The sequence below is a fragment of the Carassius gibelio genome, chromosome A5 (genome assembly GCF_023724105.1).
Source record: "Carassius gibelio isolate Cgi1373 ecotype wild population from Czech Republic chromosome A5, carGib1.2-hapl.c, whole genome shotgun sequence".
NCBI lineage: Eukaryota > Metazoa > Chordata > Actinopteri > Cypriniformes > Cyprinidae > Carassius > Carassius gibelio.
The window spans coordinates 12,903,596-12,925,535 of record NC_068375.1 but is presented as its reverse complement, the minus strand read 5'-3'; the positions used below and the strand labels follow the sequence as shown (position 1 = coordinate 12,925,535).

Genomic DNA, 21,940 nt, shown 5'->3' with positions numbered 1-21,940 from the left:
AGGTTTTGAATGGGGCTGTCAAGCTTCAAAAATGAAAAGAAAAAAAAAAAATTCTCATTATTTCAGTAATATACTTGTATACCAGTCTAAATGTATGATTCTTTAATAACATTTCAATCAATAACTGGTTATTAATTGAAAACACTTAAATACAAATACAACAGAACCAAACAAACTTCAAAATAAGAGTTTTAAAAAATACAACAACAGAAAATCTTCCTAGCTCTCTGTAAGGCTAATATTGCTAAAGCTACCATTTTATCTGCCTGTTTTCACTGATGCTGCCTTCATGTGCTACCAGAATGATCGTAAATAGGAAAGTGGTAGTTAAAAATGGCATATGAAAGCAATATGAAGTCGACCGCTTGAATTTGTCAGTTCATAATGTGATAGTACACGAAGGCATCATGATACCAGCTATGTCATTATTTTTATAAAAAATGCTGTGCTCCCCATCTGTGTAACTCATAACTGGCATTTGTCATGCAGAGTACAAACAGATTGCGTGATATTATCCCGGGCCCGGAACCCCAAAACGTTCTTATCACTAAGTAGTTCTTAACCTATTCCTTAACCTCTCTCTTAACGTTATGGCACGATTCACGACATGTTCGTATGCTAAGTATATCTTCTGTAAGTCACACTTTCGTAAGGTTGGTCTGGACCATTCGTAAGCTCTCTCTTAGCGTTGTTTGAGCTCAAGGCGCTAGTCACTGCCACTGTGCAGCAGTCTTAAGAAATCAGCTCAGCACAGTAAAAGTCAAACTTTGGTATGTTGACAATGTTGTGGCTCAACAATGATTTTATGTTATTGGCATTTTAAGACTAATAATAAAATATGTTCGCAATGGATACTGGCCTATTTATGAAGTTGACTTTATTTGGTATCAGATCTAATATGGTGTAATTAGCCTAAGCTATTTCGTAATGTCATTAAAGTGTGCAATCACTTTTGATAATTAAAATCTGGCAAACTATTTGGCTCTAAATGGCTAAGATCTATAAATGGGTAAGCATGGTGGTGTCCAGTAAAGCGACCAACTATGGAAACGATCCAACGTGTCCTTGTATTGAATCAAAGACGGTGCCTGCCGCGGAAACGTTTAGTCCATGTCAAAAATAAATAAATTCGGCAAAACTTAAGCCCTTTTGAAATTTTGCCTGACTTGGCTATAAATTACAAATTTCGCCTCCCAAAAAGAATCATTATGGAGCTGCTGGACCTTCTCAGACCTGCAGAATTTTGCTTTAGGCACTGAAGTCCAGCTAAGCTTGCAGCGCTAAGGTTTTTTGCTACAGGGAGCTTCATTGAGGTCATGGGAGAGGGCTACGGCCTAAGCTTTGTGCCCTTTTAAATGTTGCTTCCCGACCATATTCTGTATCTAACTCTCTCTCTCTCTCTCTCTCTCTCTCTATGTTCCTTGTAGATAGGTTTACATATTATAGGCATATTTTTCAGTCAGTATGTGCGCTTGGACTTTATTTTATTACTTTAATTTGATCTTTTTAATGAAATGCTTACATAATTGAACAATATTTCAATGGCTAAATGCTAATGTTTTAATGTATTATTTACTTCTAATTATTAATAGCATTAATAATTAACTTTTTATTTATTTATTAATTTATTACAAAAAATATTAAAATAAAAGTTTAGCTATGTTACACGAACTGGTATCAGGAACCATGCAATTTTACTAGCATTGGTATTCAACAAAACAAAAGACATCAATTCATTTAGAGCTTGATTTTGAGACTATAATATTGAAAAGTGAATCTGGAGGTAGACTCAGTAATTCTACATTTCAGTAATGTAGAACCTGACAATGTCCACACTGATGTAATTTAAGGCACTATATCCAAGGTTAATTTGGTTAATATAGACTTTCTATATCAGGGTATCTTCTTGTTGCGGTAAATGGTTGTGTGTAGGACAAGGTGACACATTTCATACTATAGACTGCTTTTACATACTGTATATGTAAACATACTGGTGTTGGGGTGGGGGGTTAAATAAAATACATTGCTGCAGTTTCCATATAAAATTACCACTGGTGATGCTGAAAACTGAGGTGTCTGACTGAGATGATCAAGATTAGATAATTTTTATTTAGTTAATAACAACTTTGTATAATAATAATAGAAAAAAATGAATTAAATACTGTAGGTACTCAACATAAAGTAACATATGGATCCAGAAGTCCTGAAAATACCATGCAAGTCATATGAAAAAGAGCTGCCTGAGAGTGAGCAAATGATAGTGTGAACTATACCCATAAACATATGTTGTTGTGCACTTATTTTTAAGGGCATCCTGTAGCTGTGCTAATGGAGCATAGCACTACCAACAAAAAGGCCATGACTTTGACTCCCAGATCACAGAACGAACCTTGAATGTTCTGTAAGTGACTTAAATGCATCAGAAAATGCTGTGCTCTCCCCTGAGGTAGAGTTTTATATCTAAAAATAGATTCTGAATCCATGTAGATAGGTTTAGGGTTAGGGGTCCAGACCTAGATAAAAAATGCATTTCTGTTGGTTGATTTAAAAGTTGATAGAACATTATTAAAACCTCAAATGTATCCCAGAAAATAAAACTCACCTATAAAACTGTATGATTTTACAGTGGAAAATTTTCAGGTTTTGCTAAAATATATACATGGTCATATTTTCCCATGAGATTAGATTGGAATAAAATCAGTAATCTAAGATTAGTTTACAAGATTCACAGCAAGTTTCACTCAACGGGTACCTCTTTTGCTGACAGCTTCCCACCTTTTTCTGAGTAACAGTTTTCTGGCTGTTAGAGAGAAAATTAAATGCAGTCTGCAGAGATCGGTTGAATGGAGTTGATAAATTATTGGATGGTTATGATTTCCCGCATGTCAATCTAAACCCAATTTACAACTGAAGATTAGTTGTTTATGCTTCCCTTGAGTATCTCTCATCTGGGTCTGAACATTTTGGTGTACCTCCTGTGAAACAAGCATTGTCAGTGAATTGCCTACCTGAATATATTTCTGCTAAATTACCTGGCTAGATTTTAAAGGGAAAATTTCCTCTTGGTTAAAAATATAAAGTGTGATGCTTGATGGTGCTTCATTACTTTAGGTTGATATAAGACCAGCCTGCTTTAGCCTTCTGAATCCAGGCTTTATAAACTAATTAATCAGGCCACCTGAGGATGTATCTTGTGAATTATCCACCAGGAACGGCTGCTAACTCTCATTTTATACCATTTATTTTCTAACTGTCCTTTGTCGTTGTGGAGAAGAAAAAAAAACACCTTAAAGGAGGATTTTGGAGTTGAGCAGCCAACCATTAGGCCTAGATAAGAAATCTGACATGAACCAAGAAAGAAGAGCTTCTCTTTTCTCTTCTCTTCTCTTCTCTTCTCTTCTCTTCTCTTCTCTTCTCTTCTCTTCTCTTCTCTTCTCAAATTTTAAAAATACATAAATCTAAGACTAGCTGGACCATATCCAAAAATAACAGCTTGTTAAAACACAGATAATGGGCACGGACCGAACACATGAATAAGTCACAGACACTTGTTGCTAATTTCAAGATCCCATTGCATTTGTTTACTTCAATAATGAAAGATAACTCTAACAATCAATAAACTATGCATAACGATCCACAGCACAAAATATCAACAGACATATTTTAATGAATAATAGCAAAAGAAATATCAGGTGGGGCAGCTAGGGAAACAAAGAACGCCTGGTTAAAGCTGTTCTCACAAGCAGTTCTTACCTGACTCCTGACAAAATTAAACAGGTGAGTCTTCCGGGCCTCTGCTTCCCTCACTAAGCTTACTAAATAAACAATCCATGAACTAACAATTAAATCCACTACCCATTACTGATTAAAGAATAAGAGAAGAAGAAGAAAAACACCCACACAAAGAAAAATCACATATGAAATTAAACAGTGAGAGTGCTTTTGTTGCTGCCAATGCCAGGAATCCCCAATGATGTCATACTGCTCCCACAGATCGCCACCTAGATAAATGTTCCACAAATATATGTAACACAGAAAAAATACACTGAACATTAGTGCTCAGACTTTCTCGTGTTGTTCTCACAAACAGTAAACTGTTCATTGAATGGTACAGAAAGTTATTTTTAGGTATTTTCAGAAATGTCATTATTATTTTCTTATTAATATAATATATTATAATATAATATTTATGTAATTAATCACTAATCACATTATGAATATTATTTCTAAGTCCTTGAGTGTTAAGTGGAAGCAGATCGAGAACTGAATTAACCGTTCTAAATTTGGTTAAAGATGGTGAAAGATTTGAAACTGGTAAAAGTTTTAAATTTATATGTTTTTAATAGTTTTACATTTCATTTGAATCAGAGTCTGCGTGAAAGATAATTATGTATCCCATCTCTTTTCTCTTTTCCTATCCTCATCGCTCCTCTCTTCTCCTTTTATTCTCCCCTGTCCTCTTCTCCCTCTTTCCTTCCTTTCGTATGCACCCCAGCTAACTAATGAGATGAGACAGAGCAGGGGCATCAGTGGGGCAAAGCCAGAGCTCCAGTGGCCCGGGGCACTAGAATATTCCAACATACTGCTCAAAGAGACAGAGAGAGACAGTGAGCGATTCCATGGCTAGAATCTGTGATGTGACCCCAGACACACAACATGCGCACAGAACTTAGGTGCATTATCATGTTTGGATGGAGGATGTCTGCCATGAGGTCTCAGATGGGTTGTTTTTGGAGCCAACACACAGCATGAGTACTCAAATTTACTCTGTACTGCTTGATATCGTATATATTTAGGTTTCTGTAACAGAATATTTCTGAAATAATATAAATTGTACAGCACCTTTGAATAGCAATACATAAAGTGAGGACACTGTTTAACTGCAGTAAACAATATGCAGAGGGATTTTATATGTCTAGGAAACTTTTTTCTGTATAGTAATAATTGCGTTTTAGAATAAAGTGCTCACATAATGTTTCCTTATTTAAAAAATCTTTGGTCTGAGATGAGAAACAAACCATCATTAGTGTTGTTTCCATGGCAACAAAGTTTCTCACAAATAACCTGCATACTAGTAGCCAGTCATTGAAAGAAACACAAGATGTCCTCTGCAGTTATCATACACTTTCATCCTTTTAGGAGAGGCATGACAAATGAAAACAATTTCTAAATTTGACCAAAAATAAAATGGTGGGATGGGTCTGTGCCCTTCACACACAATGTGATTTTCCGTGATGTCTGTCCACTGCGCCTTCTTATAATCTGAAGACTTGATCTGATTTCAGAAACTAGTGCCAGCTCCTCTAAGGCAAAAATCTAGGCCAGAGTAATGTAGTGTATTTTAGCCTGAAGTTGTCAAGTAATATCTAAATAGGTTTATTTTAATGTCCTTGTTACATGAGTTACATGTTTTTCTATGTAATAATTGTGTAATTACACACAACTAAACCAAACCCTAAAACTAAACATATAGTAAGTCAATCCTGTTAATTAATATTATTAATTACCTATTTGTAAGAAAGGACACATTAAAATAAAGTGTGAGTCCTAAATTTTCTTTTCAGCTTTATTAATTTGTGAGTACATTAAAGGGGGGGGGGGGGTGAAATGCTCGTTTTCACTCAATATCCTGTTAATCTTGAGTACCTATAGAGTAGTACTGCATCCTTCATAACTCCAAAAAGTCTTTAGTTTTATTATATTCATAAGAGAAACATAGTCTGTACCGATTTTTCCCGGAAAAACACGACCGGCTGGAGGCGTGACGTGTGGGCGGAGCTAAAGAATCACGAGCGCCAGTAGGCTTTTGCATTGAGAGCGTTTGGAAGCTGTGACATTACCGTGAGGAAAAACCATCATCCAAAACAAACCATGACTAACAGTCAGATTCAGCCGTTTATTTATGATCCAGAATCAGATCACGAGGCTGAAACTGAACGAGAGCAGCAGCAGCAACGACTTGCTCCGAGCGGGGCTCGAACCTGGGTCTCCGGCATGGGAGGGGACACACTAACAAGGAGGCAGAGATATTTTAAGCAGTTTTACTCACCGCCTGCGGTTCCAACACACGATCGTGACCCTTTTTCGTTGGGATTGCATCATCCTTAAGAAATAAACGATACGCAAATCCGTCGTCAAACTGGGCCTTGTTTGTAAAACAAGCATCTTCGAAATGCAGGGAACAAACAAAAACACTTGCACAACTCCGTTGATGCTCTGTAAAAATAAACTCCATCCACTGGTCCCTTAATGCTGTTTTTTTTTTTTTGGTAATCTGTGCAGGGTTGTCTTGCCCTGGCAACCAAAAACACACTTCTTTTGTGACTTTTCGCGACGCTCTCGCTCTGATCAGTGAATGTCTGTTGTGCTCTCTCTGCTCTGCTATACGGGAGCGCGCTCTTCCGGGAAGAAGTGCCCTAGGACCCATATAAGAAAAATCCGCTCCATCTAACGTCACACAGAGCCATACTCGAAAAAAACTTTCCGAAACTTGTGACAAACTGGAAGAGGTTTTTTTGGAACAAAAATACTCCTTCAAACGTACAACTTAATTTTTGAAACTTTGTCCATGTTTAGCATGGGAATCCAACTCTTTAACAGTGTAAAAAACTCAGTATGCATGAAATAGCATTTCACCCCCCCCCCCCCTTTAAAGACAGGCAGTCAGCACATAGTAGCAACATCTGTCTGGAGGTGTGTTTCCCAAAACCATCGTTAAGCAGCTATGGTAGCAAATTCCATTGTTGCTGACATACTTTAACAAGTTGGTGTTTCCCGAAACCAAATTTGTGTGACTTGAACTACAGCTCTCGACCTGTACTTAGAAGCATAGTGTCTTTTTTAGCATATTATGCTCTTTGCTAACATTCAGTACATTCTTCATCTTTCATTGCATTTAATAATACAAGCATTTAAATTTTTATATTTTATTTGTATTTACATTGCAGAGTTTGATGTAAGAGGGAAGCAATTGATCAAATAATCATCAAATAAATTAAGATGACGGGATCAAAAATAGTTACAATAGGTAGTTCTCAGATTCCATTTGAATTAAGCCTAAGAGCCTCTAAACTTTGACATGTAGCTCATCTGACAGAAGTGTGCTATTACTTTTCTGACTTTACCCAGCCTTAACAAGCTTAGCAATCCACAACATCCTTGCATACAGTTTGTCAACATGACCTAACAAACTGGCATGTTTACGTGGTACATTGAGTGAAACACTGAGAGTCATTACTGCAAACAGACCCAGGGAAGCTGTCAGCTGTTTCCCTCAAGTATTAAGTGTGATGTTCCCCTCATAATATGGCAGATGAGATACAAATGGGTGACAACATTCTCCAGGTATAAGTGCCCTTTTGTAGTTATCTAATAACTACCTTCCTTCTGTTGACCTTAACAGTTCTGAGAGAAATATGAAAATTGCTCTCCCCAGAGGATTGCACATCTTCATGTACTTCTGGCACACTATAGGACCAAAAATAAGCAAAGGTCACTGCATCATTATACAAATTCGCCCTTTAAACAGCAAGTACAGCCAGGGGTGGATTTAGTGAATTGGGTGCCCCAGGCAAATATAGGAATGTGGCCCTATACATTTGCACACATTTACCTAGATCAACCTTGAGGTTCTTTTTTTTGTTGTGATGCTTGCTGCTGCACAATGGTGCCACATTGTTGTGTCCAATGTTTCTACCTTTTAATGTATATGTTATAATGGGATTCTTTCATTTACATTGACATTTATTCATTAAGCAGACACTTTTATTATTTAATGTTGTAGACCACGAAATAGTAAGTGATTACCATTGACATACAAGTAAAAAAAATAAAAATAAATAAAAAAAATTATTATAAAATAAAAACCTTTTTTAAGAAAAGGGATGAATCAGAAGTATAAATCATTATATCATTTAAAACGGATGTATTTTGCATTGGTCTGAACAAAAAACTGCAGACTGGATTATTGAAACCCACATTCATTCTCTGCGAGTAAAATAAAAGACACTTAATCAGGTAAAATGAAAATGTGATCGAAACTTTTTTGAAGAAAACCAGTTCCCTTCAGAGTTTCATTCATATAAAAACTTGAATTCGTAAGAATGAGAAAAGTGTTAAAAATATAGCCTATATTGACGAGCAAAGTCTACTGATGAATTACCAGCATCAGCCTACATTTAATTTTAATAATTTTAATTTAGGGCTGTCAATCAATTCAAATATATAATCGTGACTTATCACATGATTATCATGAGTTAATTTAATCACACATTTTTATCTGTTCTAAATGTACGTTAAATTAATACTTTGCCCCTGGTTTCACAGACAAGGTTTAAGCTAGTCCCAGACTAAAATACAGGTTTGAGCTGTCTCAACTGAAAATATCTTGCTCTAACATATCTTAAAATATGTCAGTGTCATTGCGTCAAGATGCACACCTGTAAAATTTTCTTCCAAGGCATTTTTGTAAAAGTTGCTTAAATATCTTAGTTTGTGAAACCAGACCTTCACGTTTTTAATCTAATCAACATGGGCATGGACAAATATGGATGCTTTATGTAATGTATTTTTATTATTAGTGAAACCATAATTAACAGATCGTAAAGAGTAGACATGTTTCATAGGTCATAGATGTTTTTCAGAGAACTTGTTCATGTCTATTAGACTCATGAAAAAAACACACACACACACAGCCTGTTTGTATTTCCGCAAGACAGAGCAGCTCACTTCTTCTGAACATGCAAAATGTACATTTATTATTTACTATTACATTTGTTTGCATCTCTGTGCCACATAATGTCTTTTGATAAAGCTAAATTCTAGAAAGTGTTTTTATTGATATATTTGACTGTTTTTTGTCAGACAACGGCATGAATATGAAATAGTGACTGAAATGCGATGCATTTAGACTAACCAGCTCTCCCTTCAGAGGTGTTTATCTGTACAGAAATGCTGATATATAATCGTGCTGTCGTCTGATGAAATCAATAGGCTACAGACAAGATATAGACAATAGCTGTGCTGTGATTTCGTCATTTCTGCATGTCAAATTTGAGAAACAACATATCTGTGTTTTAACTGAAAACGCAGCTCCTTTCAGCCGCTCGCTGAACTGAGCAGATGCAGAGAGAGAAGTGTGTGCACTCTGAGAAAGGGAGACCTCGCACTCGTGCAGCAGTCAGCTTCAGATACATAATATTTTCATTTGTAAGCAGGATACACAAGAAGCTCGTTCAGCTCGGATACGCAGACGGTTGTCGTGGTAATAAACACCGTAAACAGCAACCGTTCGCGTGTCTGTGCTTAATGCGCATCTCGTATATGAAAAGCATTTTAGGGGGCCCCTTGGCTTTTGGGGTCCCAAGGCAGTCGCCTACCCTGCCCAATGGGTAAGTTCGCCCCTGAGTACAGCACATGACAAATTGTGCTGTGAGCTTGGTTTACAATTTAAGAGAAACATATGTGATAAAAATGTTATACTATATATACAATTACTAATTTTCTTAAACATGTTTCTTATTTTAGCGTTCAACTTTTAAGTTCAGCTGAGGTCTCTTTATGTTTCCATTTGTAAACACATCACTGGAAACATAAAATAAGTATGTTAGACTGTTTCTAAGACATATAAACTGAAAACATCTACATTTATGTATTTAGCAGTCACTTTTATCCAAAGCGACTTACAGTGCATTCAGGATATACCATTTCATTTTACCAGTATGTGTGTTCCCTCGGAATTGAACCCACAACCTTTGCTCTTTTCTTTTGAAATTGTCCTTATTTATAGTAAGTCCACGAAATTAAACATTGACTAACAAAATGTTTTTAGTTTTATCTTAAATCATTGTTGTTGTTTTATTTTGGCTTGCTCCGCTCAGAAAACCAGAAAACATTATGATTGGACACTGATTAGACAAGTACCTGATATGATATCAGGAAATATTTGAATATGACTGAATTTGTATCTAAAGTTATCACAACTCAGTAAAAACATTCTAAGTTAAAAATTATAATGCTTCACATATTAAAACATACATTATCCAAACAGCGAGTAAATTATGGAGAAAGTGAGCAAAGAACTTTCGCATAGAAGAATATATTCTAGCCAGATATTAAGCATACAAAATTCCTGTCATAATCAATCAATTTGTACATACCCTGTATGATAAATGCATCTCTTACTTGCATAATTCATACATCTGCACTTTGTTACTTATGATGAGAAAATTTGTGAGATTAATTAAGTACTCTCACGCAAAAACTGAGAGATTTCAGGGATGACTGATGTGGATGCCTCTGACTGGCCGTTGTGTTCATGAACTCCGAAGTATTATGTGTGATTATAATGTGCAACACTGTATTACGCTTAAAAAATTGTGATTCGACATGAGCCTGTCTTAGTTTATAACGGCATTCACCACATTAAATTTTCATTAGTTTCATGTTTCAAGTATTATAGTTTATTATAGTATTCACTGAAAGTTAATTGATTTTGGACTGTTCTTATTTTTACTGCTCATTTCTGATCTACAAAATCATGTTCAGAAACCACACACACACACACACATACACATACACCACAAACAGCAGTTACCCAGTTTGCTTCATTTATCAATAAATGATGGAGAAAAACTTTCTGAAGTGTAAATTTATCATCCAGAAAGGACTTTTAAGAATAGTAATGGATTCACAGCTTTTGTACGGTATACTTTAATTATCATAAAAGCTGGACAGGTAATATCTTGAGTAAAACACTAACTTCCCTTGCCACAGTGTTTTCTGCTTAAAGGCTACTTACTAATGCTTATATTGGGTAGAAAAGACTGGTGACTGAATGCAAAAGATAATTATAAGAGGCATCATGCCCATTCAAACAGAGGGGGCTTTTTAATGCAGCTTCCAATTGACAAAGAAGAAGAAGAAGAAAAATCTTATATCTTGGCCACTGATTAAGAATTTTTTCTCATGTTCTGGTTTTAATAAATCATGGCCACATTGTACCAATTAATTGCCATAATTTTGATTTAATTAAAACAAGGGAACAAATCAGCACAACGTGACATAATTTACTTAAATGAGGGAATGAATAAAAGAAAATTAACTTAATTCATGACCAAGATTCATATATTTTTAACTGTCTGCTAAATGATATTATAATATATATATGTGTGTGTGTGTGTGTGTTTGCTATGTTAATTGATTAAACTGTATCAACACTCAGAAAGATCTTCACTCTGGGGCTTTGAAAAGAAATGTTCTTGATTAATTTTCAATACAATATATCTCCATTCGCAACATCACTCCTGCAATATGATATCCTTCCTCCTCTCGGTGCCACGGACTACACATATTGGTTGCTGTGAGATAGAGTTGAATGTTGCTTTGCCTGCAGAAACTGCAATACAATCTTTCCCCCCATCATATGTTCAAGTACATATCACGAAAAGACCCCTTTTATTGTGGGTGGGGGTGGATATGGAGAAAATGACACTGAAATTGCTTTTTCTTTCTCTGTAGTTTCCACACTGTCCTGTTGCTGGAGTCCCCATGTGTTTTGTGATATCCTACCAGCCACTGGTTTGTCTGGGGGGTCAGTTCTCATTTATGTGATCACCATCATACACTGTCAGAAACACAGCTCTTTGGCCATGAAAAACATGTCAAATACTGTATCCAACTAGACAGCTAATCAGGGAGCAACAGAATATCAGAGATCTTCTGCTGGAGGAAATATTCATTCAGTCAAATCAAAGTGTCACATGCTATTGATTGGTGAAAGATGTTTGAGGCTAATTAGGTGCGTTTACATGGACACTTTTTGCTTCCATCAGAATGAATTCGTTCTGATTGATGAATCCGAACGTAGTGTTTACTTGAACGCTAAATAAAGAGATCGGGTGGATTTGCGCGTTTAAATGTCACAAACTTCTGATTGGATTTACGCTTTTGACATGCCACACTGCATGAATAAACAGTTTCCCGCTGCTGTCGCATGCTGTTTTAAAAAGCACACATGATTATTTATCTACTTTGGGTTCTTATGAGGTAACGACCAGCACATGAACTAAAAAATTAGTAAAAGTGCCCCTTCCCGCACCCAAAACCAGTCATTTGTTAATGAGAGTCTTAAACAAGGAATCCTCCACTTCACAGACACTGAGTGAAAGGGGAGTTTTAAAATGATGGGACGCTTATTTATGACTCTTTATTCACCAGGAAGAACAGCTCGTTCCATGCCTCATACGTCATTACATTATTTCCAAGTCACTGTGCATATGCAGTACTTTACATGTCCTCTCAGTCGGATTACCAAAAGGAATAAACTAACCCTTACAATCCGATCAAAATTATAGTTTGCTCTGGCCAATTCAGTCCAATTGACGTGTTTACATATTACTTTTTTGTTCTGATTGTGCTTCTATTCCTATTACGATTGAACTGGATCCATGTAAATGCAGCTATTGTTACCTAGCAGAACCAGGAATCACCTTGTTCCTCCCCAGAATTAATTTTGATTCAAAAGCTTAATACATCTCTGCCCTCGCCTAGATTTCCCAAGAGGCAAAGTGAAGACCGCCAGGCAATCCCTGATAACAGATGTACTTTAGGCCTGGAGCACCGAAATACCTGGTCCTGCCAGACATAATTTAGATCAAGGATATTGGATTATCATATTTATATTTGTATTATTGATGTAAACGGATGTTACTTCAATAATGTATCCATTTTTAACTGTTTATATTACATTGTTACTTGTTTTACTGAAATATTTTACCTTTCAATTCAATCTCAAGTCAAGAGTATATTTATTTATTTTTTTTACATCAGTAACATTCTCTGAGGAATATTAAAGTTAAAATAAACTACCACAGCAATGAAAGAACTGCTTCCTGACTGAATATGCCTGAATAACATTATTTTCTTCTAATAAAACTGATTAGAAGTATTAAAATTAAAATACCATACAATTAGCATCCTAGTCATTTAGGACTTGAAATAAGTGAGACAAACTATTCAGATGGGCAATCCTGAGCAAAGGGAAGGTGCTCAGTGGTTCGAAGGTATTCATTGATTCTTGTTGGATCAAAGCTGGATGGAGGATCCTCTCTGCTGTGTTTGACAAAGACATCATTTTGTCAGGCAGTTTGCATCAATCAGTGGCCTTCACTTGCTCCATTGAATCTGTGGCGCCACCGTCACACACATTCACAGAAGTGATTGTGGGTAAGGGTGGAGGGCAGCGAATATAGATTGATGCTATAAAGGAGCAGGGAGATTGTTTCTGTGAAAGGGCATTTGTTTTACTGTCTGTTCTTTCTTTGTGGTTTTGTCGTAATTTTTCTTTCATTGGGAAAGAAAAAGATTCTATATTGATTTTTCTTTTTAATTGTTTTTGCCTTGATGCTTGAACATTTGTGTTTTTATTGGTTTGTTAGACTTTGCTATTATCATTTGTGAGTGTCTTATAGTGCAGCATATGGTCCACTGTGTGCTGACTTGTCATCACAAGAATGTGTTTAATTATTGATTGACTGAGTTTGACAAAAGATAAAATGATAAGTCTCCGGAGGATTCCGTGCTTTAATCAGAAGCTGAATATTCTAAAGCTCAACATCAATTCAGACTTAAAGAGGGCAAACATGAGAAATCCTGTGTAACAGAGTGGATAAGGGCATGGAGGCATTGACATGCCAGATTAGATAAACTGTCACTCTCAAGTGCAAAGCATTTGATTGAGGATGAACATAGATCAGATTGAATTTTCACAGCAAAATGCATTATCTAATTTAAGAGATTGAAGAGAGTGGTGTGTGTTGGTTTATACCTTAACCAGTAGTATATATAGTTTCACACTTTTATATTCCAATGAATATTTGTCAGTCTATTTTTGAAATTTGAAAAAGAAACAGTTAATATATAGTGCATGTTAATAGTTTGTTATAGGCTCAGAGTCATGAAACACAAAACAATTCATAAATGAGCAAAAATATGAAAGAAAATAGAAAAAAAGAATAGAAAAATACTTTCTGTTCAAAAGAAACTATTAGATAAACTTTTTATGATATTTATAAAAAATTGGCTTTTGTTCTAAGAACTTTACTGTTATACTTTATTGTATAGTTGCTTCTTTTCTCATGTATGCTTGTGTTTGATTGTGTTCACATTACTTAATTCTATAAAAAAACTAACAAATATATATATATATTGTATTTCTGACTTGATTATGACAACCATAATTTACCTTGTGACAGTCAGCGCCGGGCATACTTTGTATAAAATGGAGGCATTCAAACATTATTTTAATAAATATTATACATTTATAATATACTGTATATGATAACTGTCCCTAAGCTATGGTAGCTTGTATCCTCAGTCTCACTGCTATTTCCTGTCAGTTTGAGATATTGATTTTGGAACAGGAATAGATCTTGCTGTGTAAATTCCAAATCAATACAAGACGGCTATTATGCCGCTATTCACACAGAACAAATCAACCATGTTTCAGCAGCTGTCCAATGTTATGGAGCTTAGAGGAGAAACTGGAGGAAGGATAGAAGATAATTTCTGTAATGTGTGTGTCTCAAATATTTTACTTAGGAAATGATGAAAGGTGTGATTTCGAGAGTGTCAGGTGAATGCTGTAATTGTGCTGATTGTTCATTTACAATGCTCAGTGTTACCCATAGTGTGCAAGAGTGCTGAAGATTCCCCGTTCTAATTCATTTTCTTTCCTTAGCATCTTGCTGCTTTTATAACTGAATCATATTGAATCTGTCCTCATAAAGTCGTGTGAATATAAATTATCTCTCATTAAATGACTGTTTAATCCATTAATTCTGTTAAATTTTGTTCTGTTCTTGTTCAAACCAAGCTTCCAGTGGGAAGGAAAAAACACATACTAAATGAGTTCTCTTAAATATCTCACTTATTTCTTCTAGATAGCAGTGAGATTAAATGCAAATGAAGGCTTCTCAGTTTGGTTCTAAGAAAAACACTTCTCCTTTTTTTAGGAGTTTTTGACAACGTCACAAACTTGAAATGCCAGGATGCTATTACAGGTCTGAGAAGTCTGTATAAACTCAAAACTTTCTCATTAAATTCTAGGAACATCGAAGTTCATGAAAAAAAAAAAGAATAAATAAGGAAAGTAATTGCAACTTTTAATCTCAAAATTGTATTTTTTTTATTCTGTGTCAGAAACCAAAAGGCTAAATTGCAAGATGTAAATTCAGAATTCCGAGGGAAAGAGTTGTAAGATATACTTTCAGAAATGCAAGGAAAAGGTCAGAATTGTGAGATTTTTTTTATTCAATGGCAGGAACCAAAAAAGCTGAATTGCAAGATAAAAAGAGAGAAAATTGTGAGAATTGTGAGATGTAAATTCAGAATTCTGAGGAAAAAATGTTGGAATTGTAAGATACAAACTCAAAATTGCAAGAAAACGGTCAGAATTTTCAGTTTTATATCTCATACTTATGACTTAGGAGTGTTTCAGTAAGATGTTTAAAAGAAAATCCAAATTTTCTTTCCATTTGGTGATGAACATGATCTGTAAATTACACACTTCTGCTATAAATGAAACATACCCGAAAACTGTGATATGATAGAGCAACATCTGATCAATAATATTTCCTTTGTGTTGGTGTACTACTGCTTGGTTTCATTCCATGTTTGTGGCTTCACTGACAGTGAATTATGTCTCTCAGTTTCAGGCTTCTTCCCTGGCCACAGCTCATGGATTTCCTCACGGAGTATCCCTACAATGACACTTATTATGACAACAGGACCGGGGCACTCAACAGCACAAGCTGTGAGGCCAAGCATCAGTATAACTACTATGCCATGCTCCTGACTCTCCTCATCTTTGTCATTGTCTTCGGCAATGTGTTGGTGTGCATGGCTGTCTCCCGAGAGAAAGCGCTGCAGACCACCACTAATTACCTCATTGTCAGCCTGGCGGTGGCAGATCTTCTTGTGGCCACATTAGTTATGCCCTGGGTGGTGTACCTTGAGGTAAGAAACATTAATTGTATCAAATGGAGCCACATTTCTGGATTGAGATTATATGTAAAAAAAATAATAATAATAATAATTTGCCTCAACATTGACCTTTTAAACACTTTAAGGATATGAGGCATGATTCAAAGTGCCTCACTATTGCTTAAATATGTTCTTTTAAATTAATTTAGTAGGATAATCAGCTAACAACACCTTTAGGACATGTCCCAGAGGCTGCAGTAAGCTGGCGCCTTACAGCTTTATAATGCACGTGGCACCACACAGCTTTTGTGTCAGCTGTGTGATTTCCAATTGATCCGTCCTTTGTCCTTGAAACATATTGCACCTCAGACTATAATTTGTAGCCCCACAAAGGTTTCATAGGAAATAAAGGACTAATTGAGCTGCAGCAATGCATCAGTAGGGTAATTTAACATTTTCTCCTTATGTCCTTAGGTATTACACTCCGTATAAGACCACCAATAGCATGCATTGTGGGACTGTGATGCAATATATTTTGACCCATATTTATTTCTATAAATTCTATATAGGTGAATCCTTGTTAAAGCTACTTAAGTTATTCAGTCAAGAGCAGTGAGTGATCTTGACTCTTTCTTTTGTTGTTGAATTAACATTATGGACACACACAGGAGCAGGTATATTAGGCTGCTGTCACTTTAAGACTTAATGCACAGATCCAATACACTGGTACACATCCAATATTCTCCCAGCTGTTTATATTAACTTAAGACATAGTTAACACTGTTTATGTGAATACTCAACAAAACAAACATATTGGCATAGTTTTGTCTGTATTTGTTTATTCTGGTGCAATAAGATGCGAAAGACAACTAAATTTGTTACTTGTACACTGTCTGAGAGGAGTCTTTCTGTGTATGTGCTTCAGGCTTGTGTGGCACAGCCAGCTGTACCAAATTGAGTTCTCTTTCACGTTGTCACACTTTTTCAAATTAACCCATAGGTCTGCTTTTGTCTTTCTCCCACACGTTGACATTTTGAATGTCTTATGAGACATAAATCAAGTGTAAGCCAATTTATGTCCTGCTGGTCAGATTAGTACATTGCAATTTAAATGTCCACATCTAACCTCCCAACATTAGTTCTGATTACTTCCTAACATTTTCAATTATTAATTTAAAATTCTATATAACATTATTATGATAAGTACTGTATGAAAATGTATATTTATTTTGGAATTTTCAGAAGATTTAAGTGAAATTTAAATGATAGAAAATATCACCTAAATTTAAAAAAGTATGTAAAAGGGCTAAATTAAATATCAAATATATATATAAAAAAATCCAATATTGGCTTATACTGTATATCCAGTGTTGTTAACATATCTGGTACCAGTATATTGTGCCCCCTTCTCAACACCTAACATGTAAACCTAAAAATAATTTATGCATGCTTCAGTGCACACTGGGAACTTAACCATTAACAAATCAGCAACCTTGTTCAATATTAAAATGAGATGGGCCAACAACAGTTAATATAAAATTGTCAATCAACCATGGATTTGTATAGATGCAATATCATTCAGTTTTCCTCTGTGACACAAAATGATGGTCATGGAGAAAAACTGATGTGCATGTTAACCGATTGCTCTTGATTATATAAAGGGTTTCCTTGTGGACATTATAATGTTTGTAAATCTTAATCTTCCTGGTTAGGTAGCAGTTGAAGTCCTTCCCTCCTCTGATGGATCACTTTTGCAGGTCATTTGATAATGGTAAAGGGATCATTTGACAATGATTAACCTTCATTGATAGATTGATAGACATCCAGTGACAGAATTACAACAAATTGACTAATATTTTGTCATTATTTTGTTGTCGTTCTAGATTATGTCATCATTATAATTTGATTTATTCAGATTGGCAGCAATTATTTAAGTATCCAAGAGATACTATTACAGTTTGAATTTGTTTTTATTTTCATATCTTCAATGTATAATTAATTTGTTAGCTTTAATAAATGTTTATTTCAGTTTTAGTATTAGTACATCCAGTTATACTAAATAAAGAGATAAATGTTGCCTTGGCAAATAGCTGAGATGATGATGATGATTATTATTGTTGTTGTTGTTGTTGTTGTTGTTATTATTATTATTATTATTATTATTATTATTTTCTATTTCACTTCAGTTAAGTTTATTATATTTCAAAGAACACCTTTTTGATATAGTTGTAGCTGAAGCCAACTCTTGGATTTATTCAAACTGTGTTTGTGCTCAGGGCAATATTATCTCAAAAGCCTACAATTGAACTGCTAAAATGTGACAGGCATTCTCTGCTGAATTGCTTTTCTGTTGCACTATTAACCACAAATAATGATAATATCACTGGGAATGTAAGGAATGTGTGCTTTTTGTAGCACAAATTGAGAATTTTAATGTGCAGTCCATTATTAAGTCCATTCAGTACTATTGAGATATCAGTGACACAAACTCATCAGGCATCCTGCTCTACAGAAAAGACCATCAAAACAAAGCTAAAGTGTTTACATTTATGAAAATAAAAACTCATTGAATAATGATAAACCATGTGCCAGTATATTTCAAACCTTACAAACTCTCTGCAGAAATGTTAATGGGGCCTTGAAATATCATCCATATCAATTTTCAGTCTAACATCAGATGTGGAAAAACCTCATTGGTAGCGCAGTTTTTTTAAAGATACATGAGAAGCATTTTCATGGTTTAAATGAAGGCATGTTGACATTTTCATCCGGGGGTAACTTTGAAATTCTGTGGCCCTGCACAGTTGGCTTTTCATGTCCAGCAGGTCAACACAAAAGAGAAACCCACTTGGCATCATCATGTCGCTTATCAATGTCCATCTCAATCCGCATCACTCTGTGAAACGACCCTTTTGCTCAACTCAGCTGCTCTTTCAACCTCCTTGAAAAATGTGACCACCTTATTGATGATTAGAAGGGTTTATGCAATGCTTTCTGGAGATTTTACAATGTAGCCCTAAAGTAGCTCATAGCTCATACTGAAAACATGAATGATGTTATTCTACATTCTTGAACAGTGAAAGAATGCTCTATTTATTTTGGCCAAGATAACTCAACACGCTGCAAATGAAAAAACACATGTAAAAAGAAAAACAAACATGCAAATTAAGAAAACATCCTCATCAGTTTGACAACGCGTGATGCAAATACGCACATCAGTAAGCAACAGCAACAACCAAGAGGACAGAAACATTCAGTCATTTATAATTAGCATAATAAAAAATGGCATTTAAACGGGCGAGAGAAAGCATGCTTTTGCCATTAAATGACAACATATTGTCAGAAGAATAGTTTTTAGTCTTCTATGATGCCAATAAGTCTAAAAAAAACTAGATTTACCATGCAAAATATACTCATCTTTTAATCTGTCACCTAGTAGCGAATACAGTATGGCAAATTACCTGTACTTCCTTAGTAGACCACTACAATGTACACGTCAAAAACTGGCACTTAAAGTCTCACATACGCAAAAGCACTTTATTTGCCATTGTCATTCCATCAGTCCCTCATGATATAGTGTAACGAGGGGGGTAAAATGAATACATGATAAAGGTTAAATAAATTGATTCCAACTAAACCACTCAAAATATTGCCAATTACTGTAAACTATAAAAATCCACACAAACAACACTGTGTAATCACATGTATACTGACATAATAATGTGTTTACTTGCTTTATGATTGTCCTTACATTATTGATGTACACATTCATAAAGGTGTACATTACATTTAATTTTTAATGAGTACATTTAAATGAGGGAGGGCCAATGAAACTCAAACTGCAGCTTCTTAAATTTAGTTTTGGTTAAAATTTGTTGAATAAAAAAATATTTTCAGATTAAAAAGTATTTGACAGACCCCCTGTAGTATTACTGTGGACCCCCATCAAAGATCCCAGATTAGACCAAACGTACAACAGTGTATGCATTTTTTTTTTTTTTTTTTGCGGCAGCTACTTTAAGGCTTAAATTTAGATACTGTAGATGTCTTCAATCACTTTAGAGTTTCCTGGCAGTGTTGCAGACACACTGTATTGAGCTGTCGACCTAGACGGTGTCGTCTTGTCACCGTTTACCTGTAAATAATGAATGGCTTTATAAAGATGTGCTTGGGCAGAAATGCTATCACTGTGATTTCTGCATCTAATGATGGAGAGGATGGAGAAAGGGAAGGCTGATAAATTATGCCAGTACTGATTTAGAAAGCTATGTCTAGGTAATAGGATCGGTGTTGAAAAAGAACCGAAGATATAGTGACGAGCGGAAAAATATTGAGCAAATTTATGCTATGAGTTATGTTGACAGTTCCAGCTGACAGGACATGATTTACTAGGATTTAAAAATAGTGATGATATTGCACAAAGTGTTCATTGTTTTGTGTTTACACAGTAGGGATTTGTAAATGGCTAGGCTGAAGCAGTGAGATAATACCAAATCAATGACTTCTCCCAAGTGAAAACTTTCATCATTTCCTTTGCGCAGAAAGGGACTACCATAACAGATATTTCTCTAGAGAGTTTATAAAGGTCTTGACTCTTGAATAATGAGTAAATATAGTGTTCATAATATAGGACAATATAGGAATATTAATTGCAATGTCAAAAAATAAATAAAAAAATGTGTCCTGCAGGTACAGTTTTGGAAGGCAATGCTTGGACTAATTTAAAACAAAATTTGTTCCACTACTGCATGTATGGTAGAAAGAAAAGAAAAAAATCCCCAATCACACACAAACAATAAGCTGTATGTATTTTAACAAGTCAGAATGGGTTCTTCGGTAATTCAACACATTCTGGGATGTTCTTTCACCCTGGTCTGCAAAAGTTATTTTGTTAAATATGATAAAATACATAAGATAAATGCACATTTCTATCACTTTCTATAAGATAAATACACATGTCTATCACATCTATCTATGGCCAATAAAGCAAGGCTATCAATTCAACGTTCAAATTTTGCATTGTGTTTGAATTTCAATTTATTTTAATTCTTTGCATTAAAATTCAAGAAATTGTTGCTCTTTCTATTATGCATGCTGGATATTAGCTTCTGGGCCAAATCCTGACTGATGGCAATCCATTCTGGCCTTATTAGTTCTCGGAGTTGATCACAATGTGTGGGCTTCTGCTTGTCCACTCGCCTTTTGAGGACTGAACACAGGCTCTCTATGGGATTGTGATCCGGGCAGTTGCCTTGCCATGGATCCAAAGTTTAATTTGGAAGAAATCGCTCTTGCAGGACGTTTTGATACCATTCTTTATTTCTGGCAGTGTTTTGTGGCAGAATTATGAGAGTGCCCACTCCTTTGGTTGAAAAACAACTCCACACATGGATGGTCTCAGGATGCTTCACTGTTGGCACAACACAGAACTCATGATAGCGTTCATCTTTTCTTCTCCAAACAATTGATTTTCCAGATATACCAAACAGTTGGAAGGGAGCTTCATCAGAGAAAATAACTTTGCACCAGTCTTCTGCTCTCCAAACCTTGTACTTCCTGCAGAATTTCATTCTGTCCTTCAGTCTGTTTTTGTTGGAGAAAAGTGGCTTCTTTGCTGCCATTGTTGGTACAAGGCGGTTGTCCAAAAGTCTTGGCCTCACTGTATGTGCCGATGCTTTCACACTAACCTGCTGCCATTCCTGAGCAAGCTCTGCACTGCTGGAGACTGTAGCTGATTCCTCAGAAGGAGATGGTCCTGGCACTTGCTGGACACGTCCTGAAAACTTCTTCACTGTAGTTGAACCTATCTCCTTGAAGTTCTTGATGATCCGGTGAATGGTTATTTCAGGTGCAATATTCTTAGTAGCAATTTCCTTACATGTGAGGCCATTTTGATGCAAATAGATGATGGCTGCACGTGTTTCTTTGGAGGTAACCATTGCTAACTAGAACAGAATGA

General features: G+C 35.5%; 1 protein-coding gene across 1 annotated transcript in view; it reads left to right on the top strand.

The window, feature by feature from the left end:
• The window catches only part of drd2b (dopamine receptor D2b), a 49,209-nt gene that overhangs the window by 8,115 nt on the left and 19,154 nt on the right, over positions 1 to 21,940 (top strand). Inside the window, exon 2 of the mRNA XM_052591817.1 lies at positions 15,708 to 16,014. Coding sequence (XP_052447777.1) covers positions 15,736 to 16,014 — 279 coding nt within the window. The 5' untranslated portion in view covers positions 15,708 to 15,735. The remainder of the gene's footprint in view (positions 1 to 15,707; positions 16,015 to 21,940) is intronic.